General features: G+C 33.6%; 1 protein-coding gene across 1 annotated transcript; it reads right to left on the bottom strand.

Annotated features, from left to right (window-relative positions):
- Positions 1 to 18,152: 18,152 nt before the first annotated feature.
- Positions 18,153 to 21,592, bottom strand: LOC129961583 (26S proteasome complex subunit SEM1-like). The gene is made up of 3 exons (XM_056075080.1): positions 21,296 to 21,592; positions 18,560 to 18,656; positions 18,153 to 18,373 (listed from the first exon to the last, which is right to left on the bottom strand). The coding sequence occupies exons 1-3, from the start codon at positions 21,393 to 21,395 to the stop codon at positions 18,313 to 18,315; spliced, it is 258 nt and encodes an 85-aa protein (XP_055931055.1). The 5' UTR covers positions 21,396 to 21,592; the 3' UTR covers positions 18,153 to 18,312.
- Positions 21,593 to 21,880: the final 288 nt, after the last annotated feature.

Here is a 21,880-nt window from a genome sequence, read left to right as displayed (position 1 = left end):
TGTTCTCCTAATATATCTTAGCCAAATTTTTGAAGTAAAAAAAAAAATGTAATATTAGACTTCAGAAACAGCTACATTACATTGATAATTAATAAATATGTTGTGGATTGAAATTCACATATTACTTCAAAATAATCCTTATTACAGCTCTTAACAAGCATACTCTATTTGGAATTCTAATTAAGATTAATTTGGAGTCGGAACCAATAATTACTGGCCTGGACAGGATAAGTGTTTTATAGTTGATTTAATGCCAGATGGGCTGCATTATGCATATGATAAAATATTTTCTTGTGATAGTTGTCAGGAATATATGGGCTGATATTATTCGTTGAATTTTCACAGCACAAAGACTTTCCAGAAGACTGCTGGAAGTTCAGAGAAATTGCTGATGTCTTCAAATTCTGTGATTCTTTATTCATATTTTGTTCTTTTGCTATTTTATTGTAATCAATCAATGAAATTTCTTCAATTCTTGATAAAGTATTTTTCTTGTTTTTGTTTAAATGAAAAATTTATAGGTTTATGGTTTGTGAATATTTTAAATGTTCTTCCCTAAAGAAAAAAGTTTGAAGGAATGGTAAATTTCTACTAATTCCTTATCGTAAGTACTGTAATGCTCTTGTGCTTCGCTTAGTTTTTTGGAATAAAATGCAATAGGTTTCCATCTATTATCTTCAAATTGTCGAAGTACCGCTCCAAACGCTGAATATGAAGCAGTTGAATATAGTGACAGAGGTAATTCATTAATCGGAAATGACCAGAGTGTTGTATTGACTGAATAATTTTTGCATTGTTGATATTGTTCTTTAGCTTCATCTGTCCATTGAATTTTTCATTTATCTTTTTTTCATGCTCCTTTAATGTAGTTACGTAGAAGATATTTGTGTTTTAATATATTCTTTAAATATCGCCAATGAAAATTAATAAGGTTTAAGAATGTTCTAAGCTCGTGAACGGTTGTTGAAAGTTTGTAATTTGCAATAGTTTCAACTTTGTTTGGTAGAGGTCATGATCTTTGAGGAGTAATTAAATAACCCAAGATTGCCCTTGTGTGCCAGAGATGGATTTGGAAACGTTAATGCTAAGCCCATAGTCATTTAATCTTTCAAACACTAACTTCAAAAGGAATCTGTGTTGTTCCTCACTCGCAGATGCAATCAGAATGTCATCTAGGTAAGGAAAAACGAAATTTAGACCGGAAATCTGTTTTTATAAATCTTTGAGGCATTGCTGGCACATTCCTCAAACCAAATTTTATTTCATTAAATTCATACAATCCAAAAGGAATAATAATCACTGTTTTACATTTGTCTTCTTCGGCAATAGGCACTTGGTAGTAGGCTTTAAATAAATCTGTTTTGGAATAAATATTTGTACCTTTTAAAATAGGAAAATCCTCAGTCTTAGGAATAGGATATATATCGGGAACTGTTCTATAATTTAGCTGTCGATAATCTCTACATGGGCGAAGAGTACCATCTATATGTAGCACCACATTTCCCATTAAGAACTGGGAGGACTTATTATCCAACATGAATTGGAACTCTTACTCATCCCATCGGGTTGCACAATCCTCAATAATAAATATCCATTGCTTACCATTTTCAATCTTTGGCAATGGACCAAAAAGATCGATCGAGATTATCTCAAATCTTTGAGAATAGACTGGGGTTCGCAGTAAACCAGTTGGCTTCTGGTTGTTGGCTTTATATCGGTTGCATTCTGGACAGTTTTTTACATAATCATTTATGTATGATCTCATACCAGTCCAATAGTAACGTCTAACAATTCTTTGAAACGTACTTTCTTCTCCATAATGACCGGCCATTGGATCATCATGGTGTTTTTCCCATTATAGAATCACGTTCTGAAGAAGGAATTACCAGTTGTGCCTCTTCGGAATCAGCATCTGGCAAATATCTGTAAAGAACACCTTGATTCATTAAGAACCCACGTTCTGTCCCGATGGCATAATCTTCTGTTTTCTGAGTAGATTCGAAATTGCCAATTATCTTTTTCAGATTTTCATCAGCAAGTTGGGCTTCACGCATATCTTTAGCACTTCTGACAGGCAGGTAAGCAATGGCTATGTTACACACTTTATAAGGAGATTCTTTCTCATCACATACAGGTCTACTGAGCATGTCTGCAACTACATTGGCTTTTCCAGCAACATACAAAACTTTCAGATTGAAAGCTTGAATTTCTAGAGCCCATCGTCCAAGTCGTCCCTTTGGAGACTTTAAAGATAAGAGCTATCGTAAAGGTTGGTGGTCGGATGTCACAGTGATTTCAGAACCTTCTAAATAACCACGAAATTTCTTTAAATCCCAAACAACAGCGCAGAGCTTTCCGTTCTGTTGTTGAATAATTGTGTTCTGCTTGAGTGAGCAGTCGACTTGCATATTCGATTGTATGTTTTTCTGATCGGGTACTTTGAAGAAAAACAGCTCCAAGTGCATAGTGGCTTGCATCAGTCCGGATAATGTATGGCTTGGTGCCATTAGCTTGCTTCAACACTGGGGGTGTTGTAATGCACTTTTTAAGGGTTTCGAATGCGGTCTGCTGGGGAAATCCCCAATTCCAAGGAGATTTCATTTTTGTGAGGTCACTGAGGGGGCGTGAAATCTCGGCAAAATTTTGTATGTATCTTCTGAACCAGGAAGGAGGTGGGATGCTCTGGATAGAGGCAATTTTCTGAGGATCAACTTCTATTCCTTTCTGAGTTATCCAAAAACCCAAATATTTCACTTTGCAGGATGCAAAGCAGCACTTCTCGCGGTTGGCTTGAAGTTTGAAGAGGATAAATCTTTCAAAGACACACTGCAAGTCTGAGAGGTGTTTTTCAAATGTTTCTGACAAAATGATAATGTCATCTAGGTAAGCGAGAGTAAAGATATATTCCAGACCGTTGCGGAAGCGGTCTGTTAATCTTTGAAAAGTTGCCGGCGCATTTCTGAGTCCAAATAGCCTCCTTTTGAAGCGGTATGTTCCAAAAGGGCAAAGAAACGCTGTTTTGTCTTGGTCATCTAGATGGACCTTTACAGAGGCGGTGGTAGCAGGGGGCAATAGCCCCCTGTCGGCAGCCTCTTGCCCCCCCCGTCGGCGAGAAATTCATAGTTTCGTCGGCAAATGGTTGTAGAGAGTTGAGCATTATCGAATTTGATTATTTAAGATCCACCTTAAAGTTAATATATTGTAAACAATCGAAATAGTAAAGTGTTTTGGCTATATTTGGCAAAATCAAGTGGGGGTAGGTCAATAATCGATAAGGAGGTTGGTCAATAATATGCCATATTTTGAGGACAATTTTTGATAGACCAAACTAAGAACTGAATGCAATGGATGTCGAAGACGTTGAATTCGCAGATTTTCAGACATCTCATTCAAATGTCTGTCATTAAGTGTATAATTTGTACTAGTTTTAGCAATATAACCGTCAGTGAATAAGATATCGACAAGGTGAAATTCTAATTTTGCTAGTAATTTTTGGTCGGTCGACTAAACTCAATGCGGTGAGTGCCGAAGACTTTAAATCTGCAGATTTTCAGACATTTGATTGAAATGTCGTTCACTTAGCTCATAATTTGCATTAGATTTGGCAATATATCCGACAAGTGAATAAGATACCGCATTCTGCCGATAATTTTTGGGCGGCCCACTATGAACTAAATATGATGAATGTCGAAGGATATATCCACATATTTTCAGACATTTGATTCAAATGTTGTTCATCAAGCTTTTAATTTGCACTACTTTTGGCAATATAACCAACAAGATGACATGTGTATAAAACATAAGACATGTCGCATTTTGTCAAAAAATTTTGATCGGTTGACTAAGAATTCAATGCGAAGGGATGTTGACGAGTCCAAATTCACAGTCATTTTATTTAAATGTCATAATGTTCATTCAGCATATAATTTATACTATGTTTAGCTGAATAGCCAATAATCTGACAAATGAATAGGACGTCACATTTTTTCCGGCTAATCTTTATCCTACAGCTAAGACTTTACCATAGATTATGAAAAAAAAAAAAAAAAAAATGTTTTTATCGGGCACTTCGATTACCTGCCAGTGAAATTATTAGAGAAATTGAAGCTTTTATATTATTCATGAATAGGACGATAGATTTGTTTTCCATAATTCAAATTCAAGTTCTAAAATTAATCATCGTCTTATTCATATAATTGTTACTTCCTCGGCAACGAATTGATAATTTTATTTTATTCATTTCACTAGGAGAATTTCCTGACTAAAATCTAGTTAATGGTTAAACTAAATTTTTAAAAAAAGTGTTTTCTTTTAACACTCTTGTGAGTATGCATGCTAAGAAGAGCTATTTTGCTGTATTCAAATTATGTGAATTCATCATAAATCACTGGAATAAGTAAATTGTATAGTTGTAAATTAAATCCATTTAACAATAAAATATCTGTTTACTTTTGCAATCTAATTTATCATGTTACAATCATTACACTAAAGAAATATTACAGACTGAGTTGACGAAAAAAAAAAATATTTTTGGTATGGCAGCTTTTTAGCTACACTAAAAAATGTATCCAAGTATGCACTAATTTTTTAAAAATAAATTACTACCTAAATGCTTAAGACTCTGCATTCAATATTATGACTATGTAATCGGAGAAGGTATCATTTATATATACTTTTCTTTCACTTACTATTTATTATCGGCAAAAAGTATATAATTTCAGATGCTCCTAAATTTTTAATAGACTTTGAATAAAGATGTCTTGATAAAAAGATGATTAAAATAGTTATTCTTAGAATATTCGAAAATAACACATTAACCCCTTGATATATGAATTTACTTAATTTCCTAATTAGATGGCAGATCTTATTTGGGACAATTATCGTTATCTTATTCCCCAGAAAAATATAAGGGCATATGAGGTAATGATGCGTTTTCAAGTGATTTTAGCGTTTTAAATTTCTTAATACTTTCACTTAATTGCAGATTTAAAATTAAATAATTCCATACGCGAGTTAGACTCGCCATTGTATATGAAAGGGTTAAAAAAAGCCTATGCATGCAACTGAGGGCATAAAACTCGCCTTTTGGTAGGAATATTAGCTTGTAAGAACTTCGAGTTAAGAAAGTACTTCATAGTACATAGAATAGTCAGAAAGTGCATAAATAAAAATGAAGATAGGTGAATTCATGCTCAAGATCTAATTTTTTTTTTTTTTTTTTTCAAATGAAATGCATTGGTTTTTTAAAGCCTAAATATATATAGAAAAATAAATACAAGGGGGGTCTAACGTTTAAGCAGTCCATTTTTCATAAGAATATTTTTCATATCTTACATAAAATAGTAAGTTTGTACATACATTTACAAAATATTTTCTCCGGTCTTCTTAAAAAACAACATGTTGTATCTTTTCTGCATTCTATATTGTTCGTGTCCGAACTATAGTAAATTTTTGTTGAGTACGCTTATTTTCCTCAGATTCGAAACACATCTTAATTCTTGCTGGTTGTTGCAATCCTCACTTAACAAATATTTTAGGTAGGGGACTAAGCAAAAAAATCGGTTTTTGGAGAAAACATCGAATAATTTTTATTTATTATTCTGGATTTCTAAAACAGTTACTTTTATAAAATTTCTTGTTTCAACATTCATTTTATATAGCTTCTGATACAAAATAGTAAGAGTATGCATTTGTCCACTTAGCATGACACGTCATTTTACTACAATCTGTGTTTCTATATATATACTACAATCTAGAATGGAATATGACTATATTTTTTCTAAAATTAGATCGCAGAGAAATTAAATCTCAAGAGTCTGGGAAGAAACTGAATCCTGTTTTTTTTACAAATACTTTTATAAAGTTTTGACAATGAAAAAAAGGATCAGCATTTGAATAAAAAAGAATTAAATAATACTTGATTTTTTTAAATTAAATATAAAATTAATTATTATGAGTTATTTTGAAGCCAAATGAGAGATATTGTGCTTGCCCCCCTGTCGGATTTGTCTTCCCCCCCCCCCGTCGTCAAATCTCTACCGCCACCTCTGGACCTTTACTTGATGATAAACGGCTTTCAGATCAATTGCTGACATGAAAGGGGTCGGCTTTGCCTCATGTAGAAGATCGTCCATTCGTGGCAATGGATAAGAATCTGGAACAGTGATGGAATTCAGTTTCCTGTAGTCTATACAAAGTCTCATGGTACCGTTGGCTTTTGGAATTAGGACCACTGGAGAGATATATGGTGACTCGCACTCTTCAATAATTCCTTCAGCAAGGAGTCGATCAATTTCTTGTTTCAATGTTTCTTTTTTACTTGGAGACTTCCTATACGGTGGTACGGCGACTGGGAGATGATCACCACTGTTGATTCGATGCTCGGTGAAAGGAGTTGGTTCTCCCCCTGGTTGTAAACATTTCTCGTACCTTTTGAGCAGGAAATTGAATTTCGTCCGAGAGATGGGTACCCTCATTTTCTCGAAGTGGACAGGGATGGGATGCAACAAATACAACCAGGAGAGACTTAATATCAGCCGGAGGTTCAATAAAGTTAAACGATTGGTGAGGAGCCTCTGAGAAATACCAAAGTCCTTTCTGAAAATCCAGGACGATACCTGCGGCAGATGGAATTCTTCAAGACTATAAGTTTCGTGGGGAAAACTTTTCCTGCCACATCAATATCTACCGTCGTTATCAGTATATCTGTTTTTTGTACATGCCCGTCGGCTAGGGCATGTCAATAGTACTATTTTCGAATTTTCGTGCATTATTCTTGAGGAAATGGTAAAATTTTTCTCCGGCAACCGAATGTGTAGCCCCAGTGTAGGCACACACTGCTGCTTGAGAACCACAAATCGTAATTTCAATAATGCTTGATGGCTGGCTTTCCATTGAGGTACTATGGAAGTTCATGTGATTAAGGATTGGAGGTTGAATGCTATCTTCTTGAACCATAGGATTACATTTTGCCTTTACAACTCCTGGCGCTCCACAACCATAGCTTGATAGAGGGGGTCTGTCTTTGTAGCTGGGATCCCGCCTACTTTGACTGAGGACCCGGGATTCCGCCTACTTTGACTGGGAATCCACGGCAGATCCTGTCTATCACCGCTTTGTTCAAATTGGGTTGATTGATATTGATTCCTTTTTGGGTAAATAGCTTTTGTTTCATGTGGCTTTGGGGGAAGCTTTAGGTTTACAGAGCGTAAGTTGTCATGACTGTCCAATTTCTCCACTAGATCATTTGGAGTAACCCATTCACTCCATACATCAATAAAATGGTTCTTGAATTCGGGAAGAACTCGTTTCTTCATTTGATCCAGGATCACTAGATCTTTTAATTCTTCTATCTTCGTTATGTTCAATTCTGCTAACCATGCTTCAAAATAGCTACGCAGTTCAAAATGGAAGTCTTTCCATGTGCTTTCAGGTTTTTTTCTTGTGAGTTGCAAAGAGGTGACGCATCCTCTCAGCCCTTAATTTAAACCGTTGAAGTAACATGGATCTAATATGATCAAAATTATGTGCTTCCTGTTTTGGTTCTCTTGCGATGAGCTGTGCCACACTATTGGGTAGTAGCCCTAGAAGATGAGCAACCCAGTTCGGTTTAACTATTTTTCGAATTTTCATTTAATGTTCGAATAGATTTAAGAATAGGGTCATGTTTCCATCCTCGGGTCAAAGTCAGGGAGAAACATTTTCAAGTTAAATGTAGCTTGTTGGTCTGCAGGCAAAAGTTCAAGACCAGTAGTCTGCTCCAACTTCTGAGATTCCACTTGCAGACGGAGTTTCTCCAACTCGTAAGCTCTGTCCCGTTCTATTCTTTCTTTTTCATCAGCGACACGTTCTCGTTCCTCACGTTCTAATCTTTCAGTCATAATGTTTTTTTGGGTATCTTTCACAAAATCTAAAACTTCTTTGTAAATCGACGTTTTCAATATTAATTCGCATAGTTCAATCACTTTAAGATCACCTTCCACTGTAATAAACGACTTCTAAACGCAAACGCAATTCGAATACTTGTTTTTACTCAAACTTAAAAACGTAACCGCAGTTTCAAACTTAAAAAAAATGAAAAGTTGAGTTGATCCAGCTATACACAGAGAGTTGAGTTGTTACAAAATGTAATGCGAGTATCTCGTGTATAAGCAATAACTGTTTAACGTCACAATTATCTTTTACGTTCGACCATCCTGACTATGGAACGACCTCGTCCCTCTAATTCAGCTTATAGTCTTTCAAGTGGTGTGGTATGCGTCTAACCCTTGTTGGCCGAGAGTTCTCTATATATGAATTTTCATTGGAACCGTCACTGCAGTAACTGGTGATTAGGTTCTCACTGTCGCCATCAAATAGATCTTCATCTTCTGTGATAAGATGAAACAGTTTCAACTGTTCAGTTTCAACTTGATGACTGTTAAAGGACCTCTGTACTTAGCTTGAGTTTTAGAATTCGGTAATAAAGTTTGTTCAGGCAGTCGTCTTACAACCACAACATCACCTATATTGTAATTTTGTGCTCTACATCGATGTTTGTCATAATTCTTTTTCATCTTTTCTTGCGCAACCCTAATATTTTCCTGGGCATCTTTTTGCAATTCGGTCGGCTTTACGAACTCATTGGACGTTGGTAGCAGATCTTGAGGAAAATACCCCAATTTTACTGGTGTATATCCATACAAAAGTTCAAAAGGAGGTTTCCCAGTCGACTTACTCAGGGACCAGTTAATGAATGCATCGTTGTACTTCTGGCAATATCTTATCCCAATCTTTGTGAGATTCTGTTTGAACACTGGATGATATCATTGGAATGAGTATTCGATTAATGCGTTCAACTTGTCCATTAGCTTGCGGTCTTTGACTTGTATTTAATGTATGCTTGATTCCAAACTGTTTGCAATAGTCTTCAAATAAAGATGATGAGAAACAACTTCCTCTGTCTGTAACAATACGCCTTGGACAACCAAAGTCATTTGTAAATTCGTCTAGGTACTTTAAAACGTTTTTAGTTGAACAGCTAGGACATGGACGAAGACGTACAAATTTAGTCATATTGTCGATAAAAACTAAGTTCTTTATTCCTAGTATTTTACAAGATTCGGAATCACTATTTTTCGTCTCTTTTTGAGTTTTGATATAGTAAATTGAATGATTAATTTTAGTTCTATAACATACCTATTGTTAAAATTCTACTGTATATTTAAATTTAAATGTACAAATAATACTATTAAAATAAGAATAAAAATTTATGTAATTCAGATACAAAATTAATTTTTCAAGACATCAGATTTTGAATTCATGATTTATTAAAACTACTTAATTTTACTTGTTAAAGGCATGATTATGTCGTTTTCCTTTAAAAAAAAAAAAATTTATGAAGAATGAAAGAAAATTGAAGGTTTTTTTTAAGTTAGCAGTAAAAAAGTCAAAATTTTAAAAATTATTATATTGAAAAAATGCAATATTATAAATTACAATATTATAAATGCAGACATTGCTTTGGCATTGATACACTTTATTAAAGGGGTTTTAACAATTATTTTCTAACTATTTTTATTGAAAAGAACATGACTATTTTTTTATATATAAATTGAAACTTCCTTTCTTTTGGAGTCGTTCTGATCAGTCAGTATGTTAAGAAATGCTATTTATAACTTATAATAGCTATAAATAAATAATGATATCACGATATATTGAAAAATATCGATATATGTTGGACGATATATCACAAGGATGAAGTTCAACCATCGTCCAGCCCTAATTTCAAACAGGTCGATATATCAGCAACAACGAAGCTGTTTGGCGTATTCTGTTGGCATTTGTCACGTGAGTGTGAATTGACCTCATTCACAGTTGCCATCTCAACACTGCACGGAATGTTGTTGCTGAACCAGCGCACACAACACTCACAGCATTTTTTGCGGTTTGTGAAGAAGATGTATTTGCCAAAACATTATTGTACGGACATGTTCCATACATAGAAAACTACATCAGGAAATTCGAACGCATGGCATGCGTGTTGAAGGCAAACAAAATCTGTATTCGTAGGAGGCATTGGGCCGTATTTATACAGTACATCTCAATATTGCCGAGTGTTACTTTTTGAAAATGCTGTTAGTTAATGCCAAAGGTCCTACGTCATTTGCAAATTGAGAACGTACAGAGAAGCGTGCCAAAAGCTCCATTTGCTCGAAAATATCCCCCCCCAGGGGGCACCTCTAAATGAGGATGAGTGGCATAGTGGTTGGTTCTCGTCACCCTCGAGGGCACATGAAAAAGTGGGGGTCTGGCTCTCCCATCGATGACGGGACGTACCTCCTTAGGGAAGGGTTGTATCACGGCCAGTGATGGTCCTTAGGACTCAACCACAGTTCCCACCAGTATTGCTATAGCGGCAGTCTGGTCATTCAGTTTCTTATCCGTGTGCCTTCCAAGAAGGTCGGAGAGTCAGTGATATGACTCGAAAATGACCTACACTGGGAAACAACATTGACGGACGCATGTGCCAGCTATCATCTGCGACAAATTCGAACATTATTCGTCATCATTTTGATCACATATTCGCCCATCCAATACGAAAGATTTGTGGGAAAAATTCAGAGAGGTTTTGAGCGAAGAAATTTTGCATCGTGTTCGTACCGTTAGTAATGACAATTCCGTTGAGTTTTCGGACAATATTTTCAATCAAGCTCTGATCAAAATCGAAGACATATGTCTAACCATCAACAACAAAGAACTCATTCAACTTGGCATGATTGCGCCCCAGTGTTCTGCATTTGAACTTGGAATCACGATTTAGTAAGAGAACAGCAATATAATGTTAATGACTTGCTTGCAGTTGTTAAAGTAAACGAGGAACTTTAGCTTGCGGAACAAAAATTGGATTATGATACAATTACACATGCTGTGTCAAATGGCAGAGGTGGGCTGTTTTTCCTCGATGCGTCAGGCGGCATTGGAAAAACGTTTCTCTTCAATTTGCTATTGGCTTACATTCAATCTCAAAATGGAATTGCTTTGGCTCTTGCTTCATCAGGTATTGTGGCTACATTATTAGATGGTGGACGAACAGCGCATTCGGCGCTCAAATTGGCATTGGATACGCATTTTTTAGAAGCTTTAATATGTAACATTTCTAAAGGATTGCTTTGGCTTAAGTTCTGAAGATTTGCAAGATCATTGTCTGGGACGAATGCACCATGGTTCATAAAAATCACTTGATCGAACAATTAAAAGATTTACATCAAATGCACAACCGTTCAGTGGCGTTCTCATTCTATTATCTGGCGACTTTCGACAAACTCTTTCGGTGATTACTAAATCAAAGCCAGCTGATGAGCTCAATGCTTGTTTCAAAGCCTGGCATCTTCGGAGATATTTGCGATAACTCACATTATAAACTAATATGTGTGTACATTTGCAGCACGAAGCGTAGGCAGACACATTCTTAAAACAGCTATTGAACATTGGTGAAGGGAAAGTACCAGTTGATGCTATCAAAACATGTATCTCATTTTTATTGAATTTTTGAGTGATTGTGCCATCCGTAGAACAACTCATTCAAAAAGTTTTTTCTAAAATTGTCACCAATCATAAATGGCTTTGCGAACGTGCTATTTTGACACCAAAAAACAGCGGCGTCAATGCAATCAACCATGCAATTCAAGAAAAAAAATCCAGGCAATTCTATTACCTACAAATCGATCCAGAGTGTCATGAATGCGGATGAAGTTATTCAATCGAGTTTTTAAATTTGTTGAATCTTCCTGATGTAGCACCGCACAAGTTGTCCCTCAAAGTCGGCGTGCCAATTATCAGGGGTGTTTGTGGGACCCCAAAAAATCCCCTGAAACTTTTACGGACTTACTACCGGCATTTTGGAGTTTCGAGAAAGGGGGGGGGGGGGGAGAAATGAAAAATTACAATTATGAAGTATTGAATGACCTAATTATAAAAGTTCAATGAATTACTTTTTTTGCAAAATTAATAACCATAAATTTTCAAACATATAAATTACTACATTTTATGCAAATATTTTAAATTACCTGAATTAATTCTTTTAAAAAAAATTATCTAATTTCTGCTGCTTTTTTTTATTTTCTGATGTTTGTGTCCTTGTCTTTCTTTTGTGGTGAACTTCATAATTGCAGGAAGGTTGACTTTTATTTTCCTCATTTACAGTTGAAGAAATTTCCTCGAGAACTGCACATGCAGAGGTAGAAGCAGTTTGCTTTTCTGCTAATGTAGAAGGTTTTTCAGAGACTTTTATAGGTGACTCATCTGAAATACATGTTTTTAAGTCCTCTTGATATGTTTTCCAACTTCTGTTCATATTCAGTAAGAGATCTTTTGTGAATTGGATCAGTCATTGGATTTTTTGAGCCATATTTTTCACATGAGGTTTCTTTAGAAGCCATTAAATCATATTTAATAGTCTGCACTGCATCTAGGGAATCAATCTTAAGAGAGGTTCTATAGTCAGTGACAAGTGTATCCATTAAGTTCAATGCACTTTCCACTAATGGGCCATGGAAGCAGCTAAGGAAGGCTTTGACCAATTTAGCCAATGTAGGATACTTATAATCATTTGTGAAATCATCTTTTAAATTAAAAACTTTAGACCAATATTTATCAATTGTACACTTGACTTGATTTCCACTTTCATCAGATGTGTAGAGCATTTCTTTGGTGATATCAATATCACTCTGGTATAACCTTATTTCAGCTTCTACTTTTGACTTTTCATTATCACTAAAAATATGGGACATAAAAGATGATAATTTTTCAAAAGCTAATATTGTACTGGTTTTACCTCTTAGCTCTGGATCTAATGCTGTAAAACTAATTAGATATGAATTTTTAAGGGGTAATTTCTGTTTCATATGCTGAAATTTCTAAATGAAATTCTCTTGCGTACATAAATGAAAAAATATTTCAATAAGCGAAACGAAAAATTTACACGTGCATCAATAAATGAAACGAAAATTTTACACAGCGGAGAAAAAAAAGTTGCGAAGCGATCAATGACAAATAGCTAATACGGCGAAAAATCCCCCTTCTCTACTTATTGGCGCCACGCCAGGAGAGATAAGACCTTTGAACCCAGAGTCACGTTATCGCACATCTGGTCGAACGAAGTCTCCCCCTTTTTTTTCTTCCGCGCCTACTTGCCGAAAAGAATCCAGAAGAGAATGTCCGAGAACCGGGGGAATGAGTCATAACTCGCAATAAGGAAAGAACAAAAAAAAAAGTTTTTTCCCCCTTTTCACGCATTATCACTGCCTTTGGAGAAAGAAAGGAAAAGTTTTCACCACACACACTGACCTTGCGTTTTCTGCTTTAAAAGCAAACAAAATTACCCAGATCAAAATAAATAATTCATTATTATTCCTACTTCCTTTTGAACGACGATCCCCGGAAATTCCGGGGATCAAAGTTCAAAATCCCCGGAATTCCGGGGTTTCCCCGGAGCACAAACACCCCTGAATTATTCTCTTGCCCAATCCAACCCAATTGTGTAATGGAACAAGACTCGCTGTAAAGAAACTGATACCGAATGTTATCGAGGCAACTATTCTTAACGGAAATTCCAATGAAGATGTGTTCATTCCACGCGTTCTTATTATTTCCACAAATATGCCATTTGATTTCGAACGACTGCAGTTCCCCATTGCATGTGTTCTCAACATTCAGCATGATGACATTCTCAACAAGGAACAAGGTCAATCACTTCAAGCGTGCGGATTGAACCTAGAAAATCCATGTTTATCACGTGGCCAGTTGTATGCTGGATGCTCACGAATCGGATAGCTAAGAAATTTATTTGTCTTTGCTGAAAATAGAAAAGCAAAAAATGCCTATCCTAAAACACTTGAAAAATAATAAAATCAATGAATGAAATAAATATTATTTATAATTCTCCTTTATATTCCTTCAATTTCAATGAATGTATTCATTGTTGGCAAGAAAATAAATATAATTCCTAATTAAACAAAAGAGTTTTTTCAAATTTCAAACGATATTTCCAAAATTATTTCTTCTACGGCAGCAGCCCCTCAGGGGCACATCTTTTTCAGGTGTGACGGCCTTCACGACTCCGAGGTACCATAGTGGCTGCTCTTCTTCCCAGTTTTTCCCCCATTTGAGTTTTCGCTGTCTATTTTCTTCCCTCGAGGGCAGGCGAGGGAGCTCGTTAAGAGAAGCTGTTACCGCTCTGTTGCTAACTTCTACAAATAATGGATATAAATATATAAACACGTGTTGGCCGTCCGTGGCGACCCTTTAGACGGGCGATGCATTTAGGTTCCCGATAAATCAATAGACAGGGACTCTAGCCACATGGCTAGTATGCTCAAGAAGATCAAGCAAAAGTGGTCAATGTTCTCTAAAATGGCCCTGAGCGTCTAGTTCCTGATTAGAACCAAAGTGGGTAACGAGGCCGGAAATGCCCAGAGCCGGCAACTGCCTTTTCCTGTTGGGTTCAGTAGACGGCGATGCCGTCAGGAGCCAAATTTTTCTTCTAATTGCATGGGCTTTTTCTAATTGTCAACGTTCCGATTCTTCTCGTTTTTTTATTGTAAAATCTTTTTCTGCTTTACTGAAAATTATGTCTCTAATCTAGATACACAAAAGGATTGTTAGCATGGTCGGTGAACCTTTTTTCTGACGATTTTCGTGTTAAAGTTTCATCTGCTGAGCAGGCTAATAAAATTATGCAATTAAAAAACAACACTGGAATTCATGAAGTATCAGTCTCTCCACATAATTCTCTCAACGTTTCTCGTGGCATTGTCTCTCAAAGGGACAAAGGCAAAACGATTCAGTATATTCTATTTTAGAAGCTTTGAAATCCCCAAATGCCAGGGCAGTGGAAAGAATTAAAATTAAAGGGTATGGGGAAGCTCCTTCCAACAATGCGTCTTAATTAAAATTTAATCAGCCTGCCCATTCAAAATCTGTTAAAATTGCATATTACAATTGTCCAATTCGAGCATTTATTCAACCCGTTACGCTGCTACAAATATCAAAATTTAGTCACATCGTTCAAAGTTGTCGAGGTAAAAAGGCATGCTCTCAACGCTCTGAAATTGGGCATCGGCAGTAAAACATGTTTCGCAGCCAATCTAAAGTGAATAAATTGCAGTGGAAATCATCCAGCCTACTCTAAATCCTGTCGACGTTGCATTCAAGAGGGAGAAATCCAAAATGTAAGAATAACACAAAAGCTATCATTCGCCGACGCCCTTGAAAGAGTCACAAGTAGAGCACCAGCAAATAGTAAATCTTTCTCATCAATTCTAAAAACTTCCTTTACATTTAAAGATACACAGACTGAAATATCTCCTATTTTGACAGGGGATGATCTTATTTCTATTCTAGCATGTCCAAACTTGGTGGGCTTGAAAAACATTTATAACCCAGTAAGGCCAATTATTTACCTAAATTAAATAATTAACTATTATAACTAATAGGTAATTGTAGGTATAATTAGGTATTATAATTTACCTATTATTATTAAAAGTAATATGCCCCAGTCTACTGATATTTCTATTACATCATCTCAGATTCTTTCATTTTTCAGAGCAATTTCTGGACCGCAGATTTCACTACCTGGCCTACATTCAAACTATTTGTCTTTATCATAAGTTAAAAATTCTCTTTCAGTTACCTCTTCTAAAAGCTTAAGTAAGGAAAAAAAGGGGGGGGGGGCAAAAGAGAAAAAAAACTGAGAATAAGCAAGTTCGGTTAGATGCCACCGAACATTTGAAGAAATAAATATTATTTTTGCAAGATTTTATATAAATCCAACAATATTGAAAAAGTAAGATGTGATGACTCTCTCAAGGTGAACTCATCTGAGGACGATTCAATGGCCGAGTGTTGCTCCAGCACTCTCTCCAAGGAGTAGTTAGTATTCTCGTTTCTCCACACATTTTTTTCCTTCTCTGGTTCCAGGTATGGATAAACTCGTTTCTTGGTACTGTCGTGGAGTGAATCAGAAAAATTTTGATTTCAAAGATATAACTAATTCTTATCAACCTGCTTGCCAGATATCACATAAGATGCAAAGAAAAGCCTGGGATACGTTCCTCAAGTACACACAAGTGAGAATTTCATTCGAAAAAAAAAAAAAAAATCTAGGCGGATTCAAAAACGTAGCAAAAGGGATTCATGGGAGAAATAAGTCAGCAATATCAGCACTTCACTTTCCAGCAAGCAACTTTGCAATAGGATATTATATATATATATATATTGGAACATCTGTCATAGTCATATGATTCCAATCTTGCTTAAAAATAATGCCCCTGTAAGTTCTTTACGAAATATAGCTAACTCGATAGCTTCGGCCTTCGCTGACACAAGTAGTAATAAGTATTACACAAATACATTCCAAAACTATAAAATTTTAAAAGGAAATAAATAAAAACTAGAATTCCAAACTGCAATAGACGCTTCGTATAACAGACTATTAACACTCTATGAACTTAAAGCTGGCCTCAATAGTTTACAGAAATCTTCACCTGGACCTGATAATATAAGTTATGATGTGCTTAGACATCTTTTTGAAGCTCCTCTTAAAAACTTAATCTTCCTGTGTAATAGAATTTGGAAGAACAACATTTTACATGGTAAGAAGCAACCGTCATACCTTTTCTAAAACTTTGTAAAAATCCTTCGAAACCTTCCCACTGTAGACCGATTGCCCTGACCAACTGTTTATGCAAACTGTAGGAAAAAATTGTTAATCGCAGACTTGTATACTATTTGGAACATAACAAAATGCTAAACATCTTTCTAAGTGGTTTCATGCGAAGACGATCAACTATCGATAATCCGTTGACTCTGGAAATTGATGAGCGAAATGCCTTTCTTTGTAAAAAACATTTAGGGTTTTTTTTTTTTTTTTTGATATTGCAAAAGCCTATGACACAGCTTGATGCTTTGGCATCTTGAAAGACCTTTAGAATTGCAATTTAAGAGGAAACTTGCCAATTTTTATCCAAAACTTCTTGAAATTAAGGATTTCCACAGGGAAGTACCTTGAGTGTGACTCTTTTTATTTTAAAAATAAATGCTATTTTAGACCATTTACCTTTATTTGTAAAAGACCATTTATATGCTTACAACCTTTACATTTCTTGTACTATGAATAATATAGCTTTCATTGAAAGACACCTTCAAACTGCAATAAACCCACTTGCAGTTTGGTGTGATAAGCATGGATTTTCATTCTCTTCTGAAAAACAAACTGTATACATTTCTGTAGGAAACGCAGCCACCATCCTGAACCGGAGATTCATATAAAAAGTGATCCTGTTAAAAATACTTGATGAGGTGAAATTTTTGATAAAAAGCTTACGTTAACCTCTCAGGTAACTTATTTGGGGGGGGGGGGGGGTATATGAAAGATCGTTGAATATTTTAAAAGTTTTTTTGTAACACCTCATGGAGTGCTAACCGTTTATCTTTACTTCGCATCTACATTTAATTTTATCGAAACTTATCTATGGATGCAATGTCTATGTTTCATTAAGACGCAGTATTCTACCAAAATTACTGTCCATCATGCTGCTCTTCGATTGTGTTTTGAGGCATTTAGAGCTTCACCTGTACAAAATTTGTATTTAGAATGTAACGAGTCTTCTTTACAGGCCAGGGGGCAGATATTGTCTCTATTATTATTTTTAAATTATATCAAACCCTGGCCCTCCCTATTATAATTTTAATCGAAGCATTTATTTAGATTAATGTTTTTTTCTTTTCACTTTTGTCCCAAAAATGGTAACTTAACTATCTGTTAACGCTTAAAAAAAAGAGGAAGATAGAGAGTGTAGTTGAAAAAAGCAAATGCTTTGGAAATATGTTTAATTTAAAGGAAGGAAATATCTTAGGCATATTTATTCACAAGTTATTTTCAAAGCAATGTTCAGAATTTAAGGCAATTCGTATTATTTTCATGTTTTCATTTAAAATATTAATTTTTTAAAAAGATATGTAATTATTAAAGAAAATTATTTATTTTATTAAAGAAAAAGATTCATACTACAGAAATATTAAATTATGATAAATTAACTGAAAAAACAATGTCAGGTAATATTCAACAGTATTATAATAAAAATATTTCATAAAAATGAGAATCTGCAAAAATATATAATATAAAAAAAATGTTTATTTTCAAAGATACAGTTTTAATTTATGCAAAGTAGTATTTTAATGAATCAGAACTAGTTCAAAGTAAGATATATGAAATTACTCAGAACAAATGTTGATGTTATGAAGTGAGATTTAAATGCATTGTAATCACTGAAATCAAGACTTCATAGGTTCTCCACTGCCATTAACTTTGTGACCACACTTTTCAAGTTCAGCTCTAAATATTTGAAAGACAAGAAAGAAGTTAGTATTTAATTTTAACAAATCATATGCTAAATATCATAACTAAATTATTTTAATATTTCTTGGCTATTGTTTTAATATTAGAATCAATCAATACATAACTATATTAATCTAGAAATTTCTGTAATTATCAATAAAAGAAGAATATTAAGATGCTGACCTTAGTTGATTACTAAAGTCGTCTTCTACATTGTCATCATCCCAGTTATCTTCCCACACATTGATATCTTGTTCATCTTCTTCCTTTGCAGTCCAATCTACAATAAAAGATTTGTTCATATCATAAATATAACAAAATAGAGAATAAGACAAAAAACGTATTATAATAATAAAAAAAATGAATTTTAAATTATAGTATATGTAACTATGAAATATGCTTGGTTTGAAAAAAAAAATACTAAAAGCAAGAAATAATAAGGAATTTACAGAGGCTACAAATGGAGAAAATTGATATCTGTCCAGAAATACATAAAATAAAAATTTCATTATCACAGTCAATATAGATAATTATAATTCATAGCACAGGGAAAACTAGGGAGCATCTTAAAAATGAAATAAATCAACGATAAAAGTACTAGCACAATTCAGCTTTAGACGGCAATCTTCTATAATTATAAAACTCGATTTATAATAAAAATTACTTAATTGTCGAGAAGTATAAAAACACGAACAAGACTTCTAACAGGGAAAGGAAAATTAATAGCATTTAGCAAACTATCAATATAAAATGTCTACAACTATAATTTATTTATAAATAGTAATTACAAGACATGTACAAATTGAAGAAAAAAAAAGTTTAGGATTCAATTACGAGAAACGTTATACATATAATATATATATATATACACACACACATACACAAATATTATTAATTATAGTATGTTTTCTAAAAGTACAAAGGTGATCAGACATACCAATAGATATTCTAATTTCATTGAATATCTCTCACAATTTCATAAATACAAAATATTATTCTTTGCATGAGTTTTTTAAATTTTCTCCTTATTTATACCTATAGACAGTAATATAATCATTTTATAATTTGCATTTACTTTTAAAAATTATGCATAAGCAAATATGTGTTTCATCTCAAAAATCTGAACAAATAATCTGAGTGCAATACACTCTTAACACAAAAGAAAAAAAATTGTAGCAACAGATTTTTCTTTTTCTTTTTTCCCCTGCAGTGTTATGGTAAAATATCTGCATCTGAATATGACAAATTTAAAATTAGTTTTTAAATGAAGGATTTTTTTTATCTCTATTTAACAAGCTATTTTTAAAAATTTCAACAATCATTATAACTAATGGCATAGTAAGAGTAGAACAAATGTCACAATTTTTTTTTTTTTTAATTCTCTAATTTGGATTTACCAAGCATGTAATTTATAAAAACCTATCAGCATGTTCTTTAATTTTTTTTAAATACAAAAACAGCAAGATACAAACAATTAGCTTTTATTTGCATAGCTAAAAATTGTAACATTTTTTGTTATGAAACAAGGTTTGAGAAAATTAAAATGATCAAATATTGTAATTTTATAAATTTTTCATTCAATGATTTATGGTTTTGTACATGCCAAATAAGAACCTTGTGCTTTTTTTTTTCACTTACTATTAGTGGTAGTTTTATATAAAAAAAATATAAAATTATTCTTTTTAACTTAGTGACAAAAGCTTTAATAACTTTCATAACTTGACTTCATTTTTTTCATTACTTAACAATTATTACATTGCTTATTACTTTATTATATTTAGAAGTAGAATTTCCCTTAACTGAAATTAAGTGGTAAATATGATTTTTGGTAGAAAATAATTTTATGTGAAAGGATATAGAATGATCTTCAGTATGTATTCATACTTTATATGATACAATTATTAACAAAATTAAATAATAACAAAACAGATTTAAAGACACAGGTGTTCTTAAGAAATATTTTAAAACAGTGTAAAGTTTTATTTTACGGTTTTTGTTTTGGTTAATGAGAGCTCAGCTTTTATATTGTTGTACATTACTGCATTATATATATAAATATATAAAACATAATAATGCATACTAAGATATATATTTTTATAAATTTAAAATCCTCAATTTATTATTGAATTGTTGTATTCCAAAAACTAATTTTATTAAACAATAAGAAAAATTAAAAACTTTAATCATTAGCATATTTAGTTATTTAGAAAATGTATTGAAATGTAACTGAGTGTGTCCCATTACGTCCTAATTGATACTGCCCAATTCCTCCCAATGAATAATTTTTTTTTAAATGCAATCACATAAAGCCTGCTTCATTTAAGCTGAATTTGATTGTTTATGAACAATTTATTTTTGTTTATTATATATATAAAATAATATTATTTTACAAATAATAAGACTGAAAAAAAAATCATTTAAAAAAATAATTATTTATATTCACTTCTCAGGCATAAAAATCAGATTTTCTGTTTTAAACAGAAATAATATTATAGCTGGTGCAATAATTAGGATTAAGCAAGATGCTACAGCTGCTCTGTCTAATGGGGAATTTAGATTCTGATCTTTTATTTAGACATAAATGCAGCTGTCTCATTCATCCCAAATCTCCCTTTCAATCAAACAAAATCATGAAATGAAGACCATATTATCTCAGTTTACAAGTTTTTTCACACTATAGTTCTCAGCAGCTTAGTTCAACAAAAACACATATTTACAATAAAAACGAAATAGAATACATAAAAGTAAAAATTGCAAATGGAATATTAAAAATGTAAGCAAGAACTTTTTTTTTTTCATTCAGCCATTTAAACATTAGCAATTAAACTATTCTATGAAATACAGTAAAAAAAATTAAAGCTTCAATATAATATTTTAATGAAATGATTTACTCGGTTAAAGATTTATTCAGAAACTTACCTTCGGTAGGAAATTCTTCGAATTCATCATCTTCTTCCAACAAACCCAGATCAACTTTTTTCGGAGCTTCAGTCATTTCACTCGGAAGTTTTCCAACCATGACAATCACAATTTTTATTTATAACAATTCAGCTTAATTGCTGATTTACGTTTTCTATTCAAATTATGTCTGAACAGAAATGTTATTATAGTACACCGACAAGTCTTAAAAATTACAAGAAGAATGATTTTTCATTCTCGAAACAAGAGTTTCCAGTTACGGTTAAGCAATAAAAGAGGAATAAATATTTTAAGTTGAATATCGCACCGTAATCAAAGAAGGATTCCCCCCCCCCCTGCTTTAATGAATAACGAATAATTTTTTTTACTTCGCTTCTTTGAACCAATTTTACTAATTTACGGTCAGCATTTGTAAGCATCTGAGATCATTCTGGAGAAAAGTATTAAGGCCTTATCACACGGCCAAATACCGTCTACATTTTCGTGGACAAACGCGCACGGAAAAATGTGTGTAGTGACGTCACGTGGGGATTTGCTGTATGGTCAACCTAAAACGCAGGTGTAGGGATGACGAATATTTTCAGA

This window comes from Argiope bruennichi, chromosome 2 (genome assembly GCF_947563725.1).
Source record: "Argiope bruennichi chromosome 2, qqArgBrue1.1, whole genome shotgun sequence".
NCBI lineage: Eukaryota > Metazoa > Arthropoda > Arachnida > Araneae > Araneidae > Argiope > Argiope bruennichi.
This window is presented reverse-complemented; position numbering and strand designations above follow the sequence as displayed.